This window comes from Cucumis sativus, chromosome 1, assembly GCF_000004075.3.
Source record: "Cucumis sativus cultivar 9930 chromosome 1, Cucumber_9930_V3, whole genome shotgun sequence".
In the NCBI taxonomy this organism is placed as follows: Eukaryota; Viridiplantae; Streptophyta; class Magnoliopsida; order Cucurbitales; family Cucurbitaceae; genus Cucumis; species Cucumis sativus.
The window spans coordinates 16400751-16417899 of record NC_026655.2 but is presented as its reverse complement, the minus strand read 5'-3'; the positions used below and the strand labels follow the sequence as shown (position 1 = coordinate 16417899).

General features: G+C 30.6%; 2 protein-coding genes across 3 annotated transcripts; both read right to left on the bottom strand.

The window, feature by feature from the left end:
* Positions 1 to 3794: 3794 nt before the first annotated feature.
* Positions 3795 to 7137, bottom strand: LOC101220313. 2 transcript variants are annotated; one of them, XM_011657864.2, is made up of 7 exons: positions 6906 to 7137; positions 6500 to 6720; positions 6093 to 6178; positions 5823 to 5969; positions 5253 to 5376; positions 4118 to 4404; positions 3795 to 4029 (listed from the first exon to the last, which is right to left on the bottom strand). In XM_011657864.2, exons 2-7 carry the CDS (start codon positions 6678 to 6680, stop codon positions 3937 to 3939), a joined length of 918 nt encoding a protein of 305 aa, XP_011656166.1. In that variant the 5' UTR covers positions 6681 to 6720; positions 6906 to 7137; the 3' UTR covers positions 3795 to 3936. The 2 variants fall into 2 exon arrangements, with proteins under 2 accessions (XP_011656166.1, XP_004149889.1); XM_004149841.3 differs by having other exon boundaries at positions 6500 to 6710.
* A 3111-nt stretch (positions 7138 to 10248) lies between these two features.
* LOC101220074 (26S proteasome regulatory subunit 8 homolog A) lies at positions 10249 to 15467 on the bottom strand. Its single transcript, XM_004149840.3, has 9 exons — positions 15121 to 15467; positions 13995 to 14092; positions 13322 to 13546; positions 13157 to 13219; positions 12899 to 13062; positions 12593 to 12749; positions 11765 to 11863; positions 11306 to 11416; positions 10249 to 10654 (listed from the first exon to the last, which is right to left on the bottom strand). The coding sequence occupies exons 1-9, from the start codon at positions 15317 to 15319 to the stop codon at positions 10514 to 10516; spliced, it is 1257 nt and encodes a 418-aa protein (XP_004149888.1). The 5' UTR covers positions 15320 to 15467; the 3' UTR covers positions 10249 to 10513.
* Between the last annotated feature and the right edge of the window lie 1682 nt (positions 15468 to 17149).

Here is a 17149-nt window from a genome sequence, read left to right as displayed (position 1 = left end):
ATCTTTTAAATTAATTATAAATAAAATATATTATAATTTTTATAATTTTTTTTTAATTTGTAGTAAACTATTTATATATTCTTTCCAAAATTATATATTTTACTTAATTCTTCTCCATCTCCGACAGTCACAATATACTTATTTTTCTTTATCACCGGCAACTATTTTTACCTATTATTCTCCATCATTTGAAGCTTTTAGATATTCAATCATAAAATTTGAACTTCTTATTACATTATTTTTTCAATTTGTATTCAAACTTCTCATAACCGTAAGTTGTAGAATCTTAACAAGTCGCCGGCATATACAATTCTCGATCACCTGAAGCTACGATAAAGTCCACAGTAAGTCATTTGTTCTTTTACCCATTTAAAATTAAATAGTTAAACAACAAAACTACCTGATTAGTTCATTTTGAGTATATCATATGCGTATATATTGTATATATTAACAATATACCCCTCATTTTAATGTTATTCTTATATGATTTTATAAATATATACCACATATTATTTATGATTATACTAGTTTTATAATATTGTCGCATTATATAATAGTTTGTATACGTGATTTATTATATATGTACCACATCTTATTTACATTTATATTAGTTTTATATATTACTCGTGACATATAATACTTTTAGTTGATGTTTTATATGATATATATCATATAAAACATATATCATATAAAACATATATCATATAAAACATCAACTAATGTTTTTCTCAACATTACATATATTATAAAACAATTAATGTTTTAATGACATATATTACATATACTCATCATAATTATTTCTCATTCATGTTCCTGTAGCCATAGACAACTTTAATACATAATCAATATTATTTCAAACATAACGTATTATTTACCACATAAGATATGAATATTTAAATAAAAAGCATAAACAAATTGATATAAGAACCTTTCACTTATAAAATATACACTGAATTTATATATGTTATTTAGTATATATACCTCATATTATATACAATAATACCTTATACATAATTCCTATAGAATTTGTGTTTAAAGTTTTTGTTTGTAGAATAAATATTACTAAAAAGTAGTAAACGACATGATCATACATACATATTTTTCGTTTATAAATGTATTTGATTACATTATACTTTAATATATCTGCAATCTATAATAGTTATGTTCTATGTTTTAGTATATATATCTCATATTATATACAATAATACTATATACTGACATATAGTTATATTATTTTTTTGATAGGATGACCGTTCTTTTTCAACGTTGAATCCTTAATAAACTCTAGAATGTATCACATTCAAAACTAAATTTTCGTTTGTTTGCCTATTTAATCGAATATTTAAAATATACATAATATACCAAATGTTTAATATGTTTTTAATATAATCTAAAATACATCTAATATACCGAATGTTTCATTTGTTTTGAATATATATAATATTAAGCACAAAATTTCTAGCTAGATTCTGTCGGATAAGTTTTGTATTTTTCGGCCATCGAAAGTTTTATTCTTCACCGCCAAAATCTCAATAAACTCTAAAATATATCACATTCAAAACTACATTTTCATTTGATTGGCTACTTAATTGAATATCTAAAATATACCTAATATACCTAATGTTTCATATGTGTTGAATATATACAATACTAACATCGAAGTTTTTAACTAGATTATGTTTGAGAAGTTTTGTATTTGTTGGTCGTCGACTGTCTTCTTCTTCACCTCCGAACTCTTTAAAATTTCAAAGTAAAAATCGTAATCCACGTTGGAAAGAGTTGACAATCGTTTTCGTGGGAGGAAAGCATAAAAAGTTTTCCACTTCTTTCCAAAATCGTATCTCATTATTTTTTCCATTTAGATATAATCAATTAAATAATAGAAGTTTGTATTAAATTATTTTGGACCCCACTTATTTTCAAAACAGTATTCCATCATTTTTTCCATTTAGATATTTGTTATAAATCAATTAAATAATAAAAATATGTATTAAAGTAATCTGAGCCTACATTTATGTAATATACTAGTTCATTTAGGACTTTTATGAAATTTATTAGTAATTTGGATCCTTCATGTAATATCATATAGCAATTTAGACTATATGAGTTAAAGACCCAGTATTAAATAATGTTCAAACTCAACTAATTGGACTTAGAGGTCTGATCCATGGACCACCAAACTCAAGTTCATAAATTCCACTAGAAAAGTCTATAGGGTAGAGAATTCTTCCAACGGTAGGAAGACCGATTGAACAATCACGAATTGAAACTAAGTTTTTTAAAGATAGAAATATTTTTTAAAAACTTCAATTTAAAAAACATCAAGCTTTCTCATTCCACCCAGAGATAATTAAATAATCAAGTACTAGATATTGAATTACATCGCGCAAAAGCAATGCAAACCCAAATTCAACACCACAAAATACGTTTATCTTAAAAGGTCCATCACAGACTTTCTTTTTAAAAAGAGAGGGTAATAATGTAAAAAAATAAAATTGGGGAATCCTAAAACTAGTACATGATACCATAAATCGTATACCTAGTCTACAATTTTAAGTTTCACATAGGTGCCACATTGGAGATGTTTTCATATATATGTAAGTTTCACATAGGTGCCACATTGGAGATGTTTTCATATATATGTCACATCAGAAATTATGAATGAGGCTCACGAGTTTCATGTTAAGTTGAAAATGGTGCATGAGGACCATGAGTTCGTGGTCCAAAAACTCCAGCCCTTCCCTCAAATTTGTTTTACTTGTGCCGCTCTCTTACAACTTTCTCTTAAATTTCTTCAACTCCAACGGCATTCTCACTCTCAAGAAGTTTGCAGTGTGAGAGGTACGTCTTCAAAAAAGACTAGTATATGTATAAAACGAAAAAATGATACGTTTGAAACATAACATGAAATATGATTCATTTGACGCAATACCAAACACGGTCAATAAAATAATATTTCAAAAAGGATGGGTTTATTGGGATTAATCAGCGATTAAAGATTTTACACATAAATCAACTACAAAAATTAATAAAAATATATTGGGTTAATTGAACCACAAAAATCTTGTAGTTTTGTGTCTCACAATAATCTCAATCCAAACCATCACCAACCAGGCTTCAAAATAATATCGGTCCATCAAAAAATATCACAAAGATACTAACTAAATCCAAAATAAATACAAAGTTATGAAAATAAGCACTCTACATCTATAGATTTTTTTTATAATAATAATTATAAAAAAAAACTATGTGATCAAATCTAAAACCCATCAGTCATGTCGAACATAAAATTACTCATTATTTTTATTCAAAAAACACTTACAGTCTACCTAAATAATTTAAATGAGTTTTTTCTTTTAAAATTTGATTAATGCAAAATGGCCTCGCCATCATTTACAAATGTAGTGTAATGTGTATAATCAATGGGAGATTCAAATATTCAAAATGTTGTCTTTCTAATGTGATCCCTATAGTGCAAATTACATCATTGTTGAAAGAACTAAAGAATTATAATTAAGTTTCACCAATTTTTGTCATTAAATTAAATTCAAAATTTTGTTTTATAATTATTGTAGATTAATTAATAGACAGCAAGAAAAAAAAAAAAAACTAAAAGTGAATATTTAATGAAAAATCAAAAGTTATGAATGATGACAACTTCATGATTTTAACCAAATTATGTCTACGAAATCTGAGAACAAACCTGCAGTGGCTTTTTTTTTTTTTTTTTTTTGAGAAGCAATCTAACCTAAGACATTGCCTAAAAACAGAAACAGATGCTCAAAATGCAAGAAAGGATCAGATAACACAATTTAGTTAAAATCTAATTTCCACATTGCTCATTTATAACAACCTTGTCAAGCAAATTCCACAAACAAAACAACATAAAAAAAAAACTAAATGACAGAAATTTAACACCTCATTTTTACCGTTTCATTACAGAAGCTGTAGCATTTTCAAGTGCTGTTCATGTTCTGGTTCCAATTTTGGAGGAGTATAACATCCATGAAGATCCTCCACCACATATTCCTACATCCCAGGAAGTGAAGTATTAAAACCACCAAAACAGGTATTAACATTCACCAACAAAAAACATTTAACAGGTTTAGAATCTTACTTTAGTCAGTTCCCTTTTTGTGAGAATGTGGTAATGTCTTTGCCAGATCCTCTGAATGGCCATAGTAGCAGCAAGGAAGCCATAAGCTATGCCAAGGATTACAAAGATAACTACGAAAACGATAACAAGTGCAAAACAGGCTTCCATTGATGCAGGGAAACAATCCAAGATTCCCCATCCATAGCAACAGTTGTGACACCCAGCAACTCTTGGGTCATTACTATTCAGGGATGAACAATGTAGTATGAGCCCGAAGAATCCGAGCAGAACAAAGAAAGCTAGGACCCCTGATATACGAAAACATATGCAGACATAGAGTCATTAGTAGTTCAAAACCATGAAACAAGTCATTGGTTAAGAATAATTGAAACCTACGGCTTGGTTAGATTTGGCAAAAGAAAAATGTTAAGAAAGAAATGGCAACAAGGGCATTTATTTATTTAATGAAAAAATTAACTTTCATTGAGAAAAAATGAAAGAGGACACAGAAAAGCCAGATAGACAAACCCACAATAGGGAGCCAACTACTGAAAGGGGTCCAGTTAAAATAAGACCTAGCAAATAAAAAAAGGGGCCTGCCTAAAGAGAAACAGAGAATCTCAAGAGCCCAAAGCATAATCAAAAGAAATATTTCCCCTTGAGGATGGATACTACTTTTCTTGTCTCACAAACCCCATAAAACACACAAAACCCAGCTTGGCACAAAAATATCCCTTTCCCACGTTGATATTTATTCAAATTAAAGAAGAGGAAACAAACAAACGATAAGACATCAGTATCAAATTTGAAATGGCAGCTGAATCTACCTTGATAAGAAGTCAATTTAACTGAGATTTTAAATATATTATAGAGGAGGGGAGGTATTGACAAGACATTAATGATCCACAGTAAAATGAGTATTTTGACAGGAAGGATGAAAAAGAAACTCATTTTCCTTAATTAACTAGTAATGAGTTTTCAACACTAATGAAATGAGGGATTTTGCATCATTGCTGCTTTATATGAAGCATGAACGAACAGCAATGCACAGAAAGTCAATTTATGAATAAAAGAAATTGTACTTGTGATAATCAGACACACCTCAGATCCTATTCTTAAAGAAGCAGCTGACCAGTTTAGTTCCAAAGTAGCTTACCAATACAATAATAAAATGGAATAGGATGTTTAGACAGAATACGATCCCATCCATCACTGAAAGAATTCCTAAATGCCCCGTCTTTGTCCATAATATATGCATAACCACCGATTGCCGCTATTAACTACAAAAAGGATAAAATCCTCCATGAGTTTATATTCAAATATTTATTCAATACTAGTATTTTGGGTTGATCGTCATCTAAATGACAAGATATGCTTAAATGAAATAAATTATCACAACTGCTTAAGATGGGCGTACCTAGTAAAAAAAAATCCTATCGTCTTGAAAATACAAAAATCAAAAAGTTCTTGTAAGCTTGATAAACAAAAAGTGATAGGCAGCTTCCTTGACAGGTAGTAATCTATAGGATGTACAACCGTGTCCTTAAGTTCTAAAAAAAACTAAAAGTTGAATAACCACATAGCAGTTTGATACAAATCACAATCATACACCTCGAAATTTAAAAAAAAAAACAGGACAGTAATGGATTATTTTGATAAATAAACACTCAAGCTTCAAGATTTTAATAATAATTCTATGAGAGGTAGAAAATTTATGGCAACTCACAGTTTGTACAGCTATAAATACAAGGAGAACATCTCTTGCCACAAAAAGCCTGAATTTAACTTTACGCCAAGAGTTGTCCTCAAATAAGGAAACTTTCAGGTGAAATTGGGCTTTGCAAGTTGTGCAATGCGAGAAAGCAAACCCTTCCTGCAGAAATATGGGAATTCTTTCAGATTGATTAAAATTATAAGAAAATAGAAAAGGAAACAAGCAAATCCTTCATAGTCATAAGCAGGAACAGCATAGAAGAACTAAAATAAAGAAATTTGCCTTAACGGAGCGCCAATGATCAAGACAAGATCGATGGACAAACTGCTGTGTGCCTTTGCACATGCATGGAGAAATCAGTTCATCTTCTGTAAAATGGAAAATTTCATTTGAGCCAAGTGGAGGAAGGTATTACCCGAGCTATGAAAAACAGAACTTATATAATTTTACAAGCATTAAAGACCAAACACAAAAGTGACTTTGCATCAAAAACAGGGTTCAGCAAGACCAAAATTGAAAGGGATTTTCAATTCTAGTGATAATGAGAGAGTATAAACAAAAGAATTACCCCCCAATATATAATGGGGCTAACATTCAACAGAATTGAGCCAACAATAAAATGAAATTTTAGTTGAGCAAGAAATTGCAAGAAAAGATAATCCAACAACCAAACTAACAATGAAATTCACCTGGTTCGGCATCGCTCTCTAAGCAAATACGACAACAAGGAATGGAACCAGCTTCAGTATCCTCATCCTTGATTTCATCAGAGGTTCCATGGGATGATGAACCGTTCTGATTCTCGAGCAGAGGATCAGAATCACTAGGGTTTTGCCCAATTGATGACTCCAATTGTACTTCCCCTTTCATTGATTATCTTCTTCTCCAAAAATCCAAAGCCTGCACAACCCTAAAACAAACTTTATCACAAATTCAGAGATCGAAAACCAATACCCAGAACAGGAATTACATATCTCAAAGTCAATCGTTAAAAAAAAGAAAAAGAAAAACTTGGGGTTGGAGATGGGGTTTCAGAGAATCAAAATTAACATGGGAAAACGAAACAAAAACAATAGAGAGCTCCAAATTGGGTACCTGAAATTGAGGAAAGATTCAGAGTGATGTTTCTACAGATGATGAAATTTTTTAATATAAAGTATAACAAAAACGTTGACGAAGGGTGCACAAGTACAAAGCAGATGGGATGTTTCCTTTAACGATTTCTCAGCGCCGATGATTGTGATTCATATGAATTACCCATAATAGTGATCTTCATTCTTCATTCATTTTTCCCCATTTCTCATTCATCGTCTTCTTCCTCTTTGGGGCCTCACCTCATCCGTAAATTCGTCATGGGAATGGGCTCATCCCTCTTGGGCCCAACGGAAGATTTTCATGTATACCCTCAACAAACAGTTTGAATCACCAAAAAAAATTATTCGATTAGACCGTCACAATGTTCTGAAAAATCTTTTTCGTTAGTTAAAGCGTGAGAGAAGAGTACTCTCAAATTTATATTTGATGATTATTATAAAGAGTGTGTAAATTTCTTAACATACATATGACAGTTATTAAGAGACAACCACATTGTGACAGTCTCATTCAATAATTGAAATTTCTTATATTTCGTTTCAAATTTTAAATACTTTTGTAGTTTCTCCCTTCTACATCAAGCGGTGCAAGATACTTTAATACATTGTTGTTGTCTCGTTGAATAATTTATCTTCTAATCTTACATTTTTTTCAATTGTTTTCCTTCAAACATGGAAAAAAATATTAAGTATAGTGAAGTATTATAATCCTTTTTGGCACCTTTTTTAGAATGTAATGGTTACTACGTTACTCTTGTGACCATGATCAAGGTAAGTTAAGTATCATTTTGATCCTAAAAGCATGCAATAAGCTATAAAGATCCTTTTTATATTTTAAGATCTATTGTTCATATAATTTAAAAGAGAATTGGATATACTTTCAATTTGGTCCTCATAGATTAATTCAATTTTGTAGATTGTTGTGAGATTGTATTTCTCTATTTTGTTGACAATACATAAGTATGCTCAAAGTAGACAAATTGGCGCTAGTTGTTGATGTGTTTAGATAGAAACACATGCTAACAATTCAACATTTGAGAACTTTCCTACTTTTTAATATTGCAAAAATCATATTGAAATTATCTCATAATTCAAAACTGTAGGAATCAATTTTGTAGTTTAACTTAATACTGTTTTAAAGAATACGCATGTGTGGGTGTATATATTATTAAAAACATCCATTTTTTTTATACTATCATTTTTTATAAACCGTTATACATCTTAATCATATCTATGGTTTTATTTATTTTTTTTAATACACATTGTATACATGTATACAAATTTATTATTTGAACTTTTTTAAAAATAATGTAAAATTTGAAACATATGTAAAAAATAAAATAGATGTTGACAAAAATATATTCTTTTAGATAAAATCGTGAACAGACTTCCATGAACTGAGCCATCCACTTCCCATTTTTTTCTTATTTTTATGTATATATTAAGTTGAGTCCCACACATTTTTTTATTTATTATTATTTATACCCATTATAGTGGATCTCATACATTACTTTTTTTTAAAATTATATATATATATTCAATATTCAATGTTTAAAAATATTTTTCTTTATTAAATTAACTTATTGTTTATATATATCATCTTCAAGTTTTTGTGATTGAATTCGTATTTTCTAATTTAACTTAATTATTTCTTAATTCAAATTATACATGTTTTTTTCAATTTACCATTTAAAAAAACACATATATTAACGAAATATTATTAAAAAAACATATTAAACAAATTAAAATAGTAATAATAATAATGGAGAGAAGTTGAAACTTACTCTAAAATAATAATAATAATAATAACAATTGAAGTCACCAATACACGTTGATCTTGTGGGTAATTAAATAAAAAAAATTAATATTTATGGCAAAAAGAAAAATAAATAAAAATCATGAAATAATTTAGAGGTGACGGAGGAAAATTATGTTTCGATTGCAAATTAAATTTAAAAAATTTAACTAATAATTTTTTATTGTAAATTATTGTTATCTCTTTTTTTAGAGTAAACTTCAAACTTCTCTTGATTATTATTACTATTTCATTTTTTTAATAACATATTTTGGTTAATATATGTGTTTTGTTTTTCTAATTAAAAATTGGAAAAAAATGTATAATTTTGATTAAGAAAAATTAAATTAAATTAAATTAAATTAATAAAGAAATATATTTTTAGAAATAGAATAATTAATAAATATATATACATAAATGATGAAAAAAAAAATAAGAAAGTGTGGACCAACTTAACATACAAATAAAGAAAAAAAAGAAGATGGTATGGGGCTCAGTACACTAACCAAAAACACAAATTTTTGTCAAATAGTTTTGTATTTATCATATTTTTTACATATGTTTCAAAATTTACATTATTTTTTTTATAAAAATATTATTATTTAGCTACTGTGGTAATTTGATAATAATTTGATATTATCGATTTACAGTTAACATTTGAATAATGTATACGAATAATCCCTCGATCCTTACTACAACTCGAAGAAGAAGCATGTTATACACCTCAAACTTCAAACTTAAAAATGAATTATCACCCTGTATGAGAGGACAAGTGTATTACAAGGTCTGTTGAGAAAGGTTAGAATTAACATTTCATTGAACTAAACTAAACAACTTCTTGTGAACCAATTAATAAATGAAGCAAAACCGAACCATCTAACAGAGGCAGATCTATAAGGGGTTAGGAGTATTAGGAGTATGTGTCTTCCTTAAATCGTCACGTTTTACTTATATCCCTGTTTCACCAATTCTTTTTGTGCAATTTGAATGCCAATATACCATTTTTATACCAATTTTGGTGCCCCAGAATTGAAATAGGCTGCTCGACTAAGTTTATCTACAACTTTCATTTTCTTAAGTTTATCTACAACTTTATTCTTCTTCACTTGTTTGAAAACTTAAATAAAATTTAAAACAAATGGGATTATTAAGGGGTAAGTTCTTGATGATATTAATTTGAGTGTCTGCCATACGTTTTTGATAACCAAAAATGAGTTCTTAAAAATTCCTACAAAATAACAAATGATTAAGAAATTCGAATGATTGGATTAAGTAAAACCACGGCTATTAATTAAATATTTAACAATCAATAAATCTATTTAAAACTATTTATAAAATATAGCCCATAACCAATTTAAATATTTTTATTATATTTTATAAATAGTTTTATTTTTCTACGGTGTCCGTAACAATTCCCCAGATTTTTCTAAAACAATAGTATCATTGTTCAAAAGAAAAGTTACATTTAGTTGATTAAAATCTATTGACAGTGATGTTGAACATTTCTTTTCATCAGTTCCGAAAGTATCACCTCTTAATCACTCCAATAATATGAACAAAGTAAATAACTTTCAATTGGGCAATTCTTTAATCCTTACCAGCTACCATCAACTTGTCAATACATCTGGAAAAGGAGGGATTTAAGTTACAAGATCCAGGTGAAAATAAATGAGTTGATGACTATAAAACATCAATCAAGGTACATAAACCAAGTTCGACAAATCTCTAAGCACAGCCAGATGAGGTGAAGAATTCAAGAATAAAAACGTAAGCACTATTCAGAATTTGCCACTCCTTGGCTACTTCTTATGATAGTTCTACTTCCATAGCTTTCGTAACGACATGTTCTTCTCTGATTCCTTCTTCATCACCTTGGCAACAGCCATCTCAAAATCTTCCTGAGTCACGTGAACCCTTCTTTCCCTCAAAGCAAACATCCCTGCTTCTGTACATACGGCCTGCGTTCAATCACAAAATAAGCCACCAAAAAGTAATTAGTATGTTAACACTCCTGCTTTAACAGCATCGGCGGCTATATAATCTTTTTCAAATTCCCAAATCTTGTGTTTGGTCTCTCAACGAATGAATAACCTTCTAGCCTTTACAAGTTTTGCATGCCAAGGTCATGGGATTGAACCGACTTCCATGACTCTAATGTTTTTTCTTTCTTTTTTTTTTTTTTTTTGATATACGTGGACCTTACCTAATCTCACGAGACAAGATTTTCACGATTCTTATTGACCACTAAGTTACACTGCTGAATGACGATTACATTCATTTTCAATGCTATCTTGTAATAAACCTAGCAATTTATAGAGAGAACAATTTAACGTATACAGATGAATATCCAGGGAAGTATTAGATCCAAGAGCCTTTTATTTGAGCATAGATAGCGCCTAGTCCTTTAGCTATCACAAGGTTGCGTAATCCTACTCAACAGGTTTATTTATTTATATATATTTTCTCCGAGAGTTCATAGAGAAAATGTTTCACTTGAAAGCTAGAGCATGCACTCTTACAGTTAATAGTAGTTGATGTAGAACAATGATACGCAGGAAGCTTTAGATTATTTTCAAAATATCATATTCATGATCTAAAGATTAATATACCTTGAGTTCTGCACCAGATGCACCATTCATCTTCTCAGCAATTTTCTTCAGATCAATCCCACGCATCAAATTCATTTTCCGGGAATGTATTTTCAAGATATCAAACCGAGACTGCATTTCCATATAAACCAATTGTCAGTATATTCATATAGTAAGCGACTGTGATTAATACCACCCTAAGTCCCAATAGCTGATAAATTGCAAGCCTTATCCAGGGGTAAAGAAAGCCACGTAATTAGAACAGAAAACTATGTAGGCAACTGTAGGTACTCTCAAAAGTCAAACGCATATTAAAGCATAATAAAACTGACAAGATAAGCAGCTTTTATCTTTCTGCTTCAAAAAATGTAGGTTCCTTTCAGACCAAGAGTCATGAAGTTAAACATGAAAAATTAATTGAACTACCAAAATATTGTCTGAATAACAGAAGTATATACTGAAACAGGTAGTGGTATTTACATCCTCGTTAGGATTTGGGAATTCAATCTTCCTGTCAATTCGTCCTGGCCTTAGAAGAGCTTGATCCAGAATATCAATCCTATTGGTGGCCATCAAGACCTGTAAAAAAGACCAAGCAGTTAGAAACCAAATTTTAGATGAAAAATCCTAATCCCAGATAAACAATCATTATCAGATTACTAAGTGCCTCATTAAGTTTCCACAAATTTCAAGGCTTTAGCACAAAGTTACAAACAGGAAAGGATATTTAAATATTTTAAAGGGGCTTCGAGTCAGTGAGTCCAATATTTAACCTCAAGGCTTACTACTCTAATTCAAAAGAATAAGAACTATGAAAATAATGGCATGGAATCTTTAAAACTTGTGTATAGAATGTACTAGTGTAGGAATGAAACTAATATGCAGTCAATTCTTCAGAACAAAAAAAATCTAATCATGTTTGTAATACAACCCATTTTACAAGTTACAACATTTACCACAACAATTCATGAAAAGCACAAGCAGAAAGACACAAACTCTTAGGAAAGACATACATTTTCCCTTTCAAACAATATACATAAGATACACCTAGATTACTAAATTTTTTGGAACAAATACACTTACAAGTTTTACCTCATATCATATCACTGAAAGACATAATAAGCTTCACCCATCAAGATAATAAGTCTAAACTCCGAAGGCTACATCTACCTTTTCAAAAAATTGGTTGATCAAAATCTAGAATATCATTTATTCAATCCAAAGTCTTTTTTCCCTTTTTTTAAGTTGAGAAATATCTGATCAATGTTGGTCATAACATCATTCACATATGAAGTTTATTTATTGTACCTTGATCTTATTTGATGCTTCAAATCCATCAAGCTGGTTAAGAAGTTCCAACATAGTACGCTGCACCTCACTATCACCATTACCACTCCCAGATTCCATTCTAGCAGACCCAATACTATCGATTTCATCCATGAAAATAATAGAAGGTGCATGCTCCCTAAAGAGGAAAATCAATAAATGATTGCAATAGAAACAATAGAAAAAGAGTCCCCATACGTGCATAAAAGTAGGGAGGTCAGGATCAACAACACCAAGCGGATGACTTAACAAAAAAACACAGTAGAGAACATCAGTTTCAGAACAAACCTAGCCATGACGAAAAGCTCTCTGACCATTCTAGAACCTTCTCCAATATATTTCTGGACCAACTCAGACCCAGAAACCCTGATGAAAGTACAATCTGTATGGTGAGCCACTGCTCTAGCCAACAGTGTCTTCCCTGTACCAGGTGGCCCATACAGCAACACACCCTGTTTGAAGCACATGGTGAGAGAGATATATTCAATACAACAAACTCAAGAAACTAGTTAAGAAAGTAAGATTGTTGCATTGATGTAGTGTTACCTTTGGTTGAGCTATTCCAAGACTCTCAAAAAGTTCAGGATGCTTAATGGGGAGTTCAATAACCTGCAGATTGGAACTAATACTTCAGAACTTACAGATTATTGACTAACAAGTAACTGACATAAATAAAAAAAAAATAAATAAAACTATTTGCAACATACAAACCTCTTTTATTTCTTTTATTTGTTGGTCGAGACCACCAATCATATCATAAGTTGAATCAGGAACCTTTTCAACTTTCATAAGATTAACAAGTGGATCCACTTTGCTTGGCAAGACTAAATGAAGAACGTAGCTGTCATTACGAAGAGCAACTCGTGTTGAGGGTGTGATTTTTGTGATATCGATACTTTTGTCGATATCAACAACATATTTCCCTTCTGGATGAACCTGTGCAAGTGAACACAGAGAAGTTGGAAACAAAGAAAAAAGAGTCCAATACGTAAGTTGAGATCGAAATCAAAACTTCTAAGATTGTATCGCCAATTTTCCATAGACATACAAATTTGAATTGCTGAATAATAATAGATGCCAATGATAATTATTTGAAGCACGACATGCCAGATTCTATTTCACAGCAAGTACCAGAATCAAATCTCAGTACTTTTAATACCATGGACTGGATGGTATGCAACTTCAGCACATTTTCACCTTTTTACTACAGAATATTGAACTTTACAGAAATGGAGCTTCCACAGAAGTTCTTTCAAAAGATCAACATGTATCCCAAGGTGTTGAGAGAGTGAAGGAGGGAAGGGGAGTGGTAAATTGGTAATAAATAAATACTTTATTATTTTTACTTTTTACTGTAATAAATAGAGAAGAAAAGGTCACTCACCTTAACTAAAACTTTGTTCTTTCCCATGACTTTAACAACTTCACCAACATAAGATCCTGGCTCTTGAAGTAGCTGGAGCTCTTCCCGGAGCATGCGTACTGTAAATATTAATATGAGTTATAATGCAATGACCTTAAATAGATCATAAGTCCAATTCCTTGGAAATAAAAGTACAGTTTAGACTAAGCAGACTAAAAAATGAAGGGAGGAAAACACTTCTACTAATACACAATGCCTTTTGAAGCATTATATCATATATGAGTAAACAACCATTGTCTCTATATTATCATAAAAAAATAAAAATAAAAAGTAAAAGAATCCACTATATCTGGATCATCTTATTTGGAAGTAACGAAGTATATACCACAATGAAACCATATTCCAACATCTTACAAATAGTATAGCCCAGTATCCGAAATTTTTTCCAAGATTCTATCAAAAGCTGTAGAATTGCAAGGTCTTAAAATCTGAAGACATGCAGAGATATTTACTTGGAGAGTTATCAAAGAGGGCAATAACATAAGAATTCAATTACAAAATAGTTGTAGTATAAATTGGATATGAAAAGGTGAGAATAATTTTCACTACTCATCAGTTACCAGGTCCAATTCTACTGCCAACATATTTCAGTTGCCTGAAAATGAAATTGGCTAGGCCCTAAAGGATTCCATCCTTCCAATTCCAAGAGTTTAAAATCAAGATAAACGAGTTCTACTGCCAACATATTTCAGATTCTAAGACACCACTAACCGGTTTTCAACCATTTATAATTAGAAGAAAATGACATGAAGAGTTAGAATTTCAAATCCAACAACACTTCGTTCGTTGAAGAAAGGAAGTGGGAAGAACAGCCACAAAAATTTATAAGGATGAAAGAGAACTGATTAATTGTTCTTGTATCTTCCTTTGAAGCATTCAAGTTTTTACGTTTTTTTTTTCTTTCCCTAATTCACTTTTCTCATTATATTGCCTCAGGGTTCAACTTCCTATAGCGTCTTAACTATGTAACCATTCTTCAGCGGAGCAACAAGCAAGGACGAAATTTGTGAGAAACCAAAGGTACCCAAAAAACTCACAGACCCTGGAAGCAAACAAAAAAATCAAAATTCAAAATTGATTGGGGTACCTTTCGAGTTCAGCTCGTTACGCTGAGCTTCAAGACGATTCAGATTATGGGTCTTTTGACGGACCTGGAGCTGATGCTCGTGAATATGTTGGAGATAGTACTGCCTCAGACCCTCGCCTTGTTTCGTCGCCTGTTTCGCCGAGCAAGCATCTAACGACGCCGACGCCGCTTGCTGGGTCTCGACCTCCATTATCGCCATTGGAAGAGAGGTAGAAAAATTGAACTACTTTAACTAGACGATCTAGATTTGAACAAAAGATAAGCAAACTAGAAAATGAGACTTTGTCGATCAATAGAAGAAGATGAATGTTGTAAAATGGAGGTGGGTATTCCTGGTTTCTTGCGCTTTCGGCAAAGGAATGAACGATGACACGGGCTTCAGCATCTTAATGGGCCGACAGCAAGCTAAAGCCATCTAGATCCAAGCCCACTCGATCCACCTAGGCCCAAAAGAAAACAAAGATTTAACAGGATAAATAACAAATTTATTTTTAATTCGTTAGACCAGAAAAAAAAATAGATAGAGCAATGTTTAAATATTGAAAAACTTGAATCCTAAATACAATTGCTCAATAAACTTCAAATACTCTATAATTAAATAAAACATCTCACACAAAAAATATAATTTTCTCCTAAAAAATAAAAAATAAAAAATATCACCATAAAAGCTTTACTTAAGTTCTGCAAACGTTTCACATCCTCTTTAAATCGTGCAGACATTGAGAACTTCCCATTAACTTCACGTTTTGAAAATTTAGGAAATTTTGAAAGGAATTCTGTTCGCTTGAGTTTTACATATCCAAAATCTTTTGTTTGTTATCTTCAACATTTGTTCCACTGAAAACCTTCCTATTTCTTCTTTTTGTTCAATAAATTTTTTTTCTTCCCATTATACTTCAGACATGCACATCAACGTTAATTGGAAATTATTTAGTTTTTAAAAAGTTTTCATTGTTGTGATCCGTGACATTTTGTGAAGGTCCAAAAGAGAAAGGTAAATTGAATAATATTTTTTTTCTTTTTTATTATAGGTTATATATATAGATAGATACATTTGGGAATATTTTAATTTTTTTATCTATTTATTTATTTTTAAATTATATCAACAAAATATGAACAAATATGCCCTTCATTTTAGCGGGAAGAAACATGATTTGGTTTGTATTGTTTTTTCTTTTTAAATGTTTATTTGTTTTTATTAATTGCAATAAATTTAAAGATGAAAAAGGAGAAGGGTGAAGGAAGAACAAGAACTAGTGAGGATCTGCTGGTTACATCGGTTCGAAAAAACCACTAGCAACAAAGATTCAAAATCTGTCAAGTTCTTCCGACGGGGTATTCATGTTATTTTTTTTCAATTATAAACAAGTTGTACATTCTTATAACTTATTGTTTGACTAATTACATAAGAGCCCATAATATACAATAGCCAAGGGGTCGAGAAGCAAGCACAAAATTCCAAAAACATAAAAAAAAAAAAAAAAAAGAGGGAGGAATGAACCTCCAAAGGAAGATCCCGGTGTACAGAAAAAACATAAGATGAAAAGCTTGGTAAACTGCTTTATTAACATTTATTTTCTAATGAATACGAGAAAGCAAGTTATGAGAAGGAAATGTGAAGAAGAGATTGAAGAAAAGGTATGTCTTGTGCATTGTTGTATTTCAATTCATAGAATGTACAACATTGTCTAAATCCATAATATATCTTGATGCACAGGAAGATATTGAAAGTGAAGAAGATGAACAAGGAAAAGAAGATAAAGATGAAGAAGGACAAGGAAAGACCACACTAAATGAGGAATCCAATTCATCAACAAAAGAGACAAGTGACCAAAATGAGGGATCCATGAATAATAAAAAGAGTAAAGAAAAGGGAAAGAAAGTAACCATATATAACATTCGATAACTGTAACTGTTTCATTTTTATGGATTTTCGCTATAACTGTAACGTTTTTGTAAAATAGGTGAAGACTACTAAGAAGGAAGAAAAGGGAAAAGAAGATAGATGATGGAAAGGCAAAACACCAAT

Coding starts and splice junctions, on each gene's coding strand:
- LOC101220074 (XM_004149840.3), bottom strand. CDS start 15,319: ATGGCGATAATGGAGGTCGAGACCCAGCAAGCGGCGTCGGCGTCGTTA. Junction 14,093..15,120: donor TAACGAGCTGAACTCGAAAG/GTACCCCAATCA, acceptor TAATATTTACAG/TACGCATGCTCCGGGAAGAG. Junction 13,063..13,156: donor TTGGAATAGCTCAACCAAAG/GTAACACTACAT, acceptor TGCTTCAAACAG/GGTGTGTTGCTGTATGGGCC.
- LOC101220313 (XM_011657864.2), bottom strand. CDS start 6,680: ATGAAAGGGGAAGTACAATTGGAGTCATCAATTGGGCAAAACCCTAGT. Junction 5,970..6,092: donor ATCATTGGCGCTCCGTTAAG/GCAAATTTCTTT, acceptor ATATTTCTGCAG/GAAGGGTTTGCTTTCTCGCA. Junction 4,405..5,252: donor TCCATTTTATTATTGTATTG/GTAAGCTACTTT, acceptor TTCGTATATCAG/GGGTCCTAGCTTTCTTTGTT.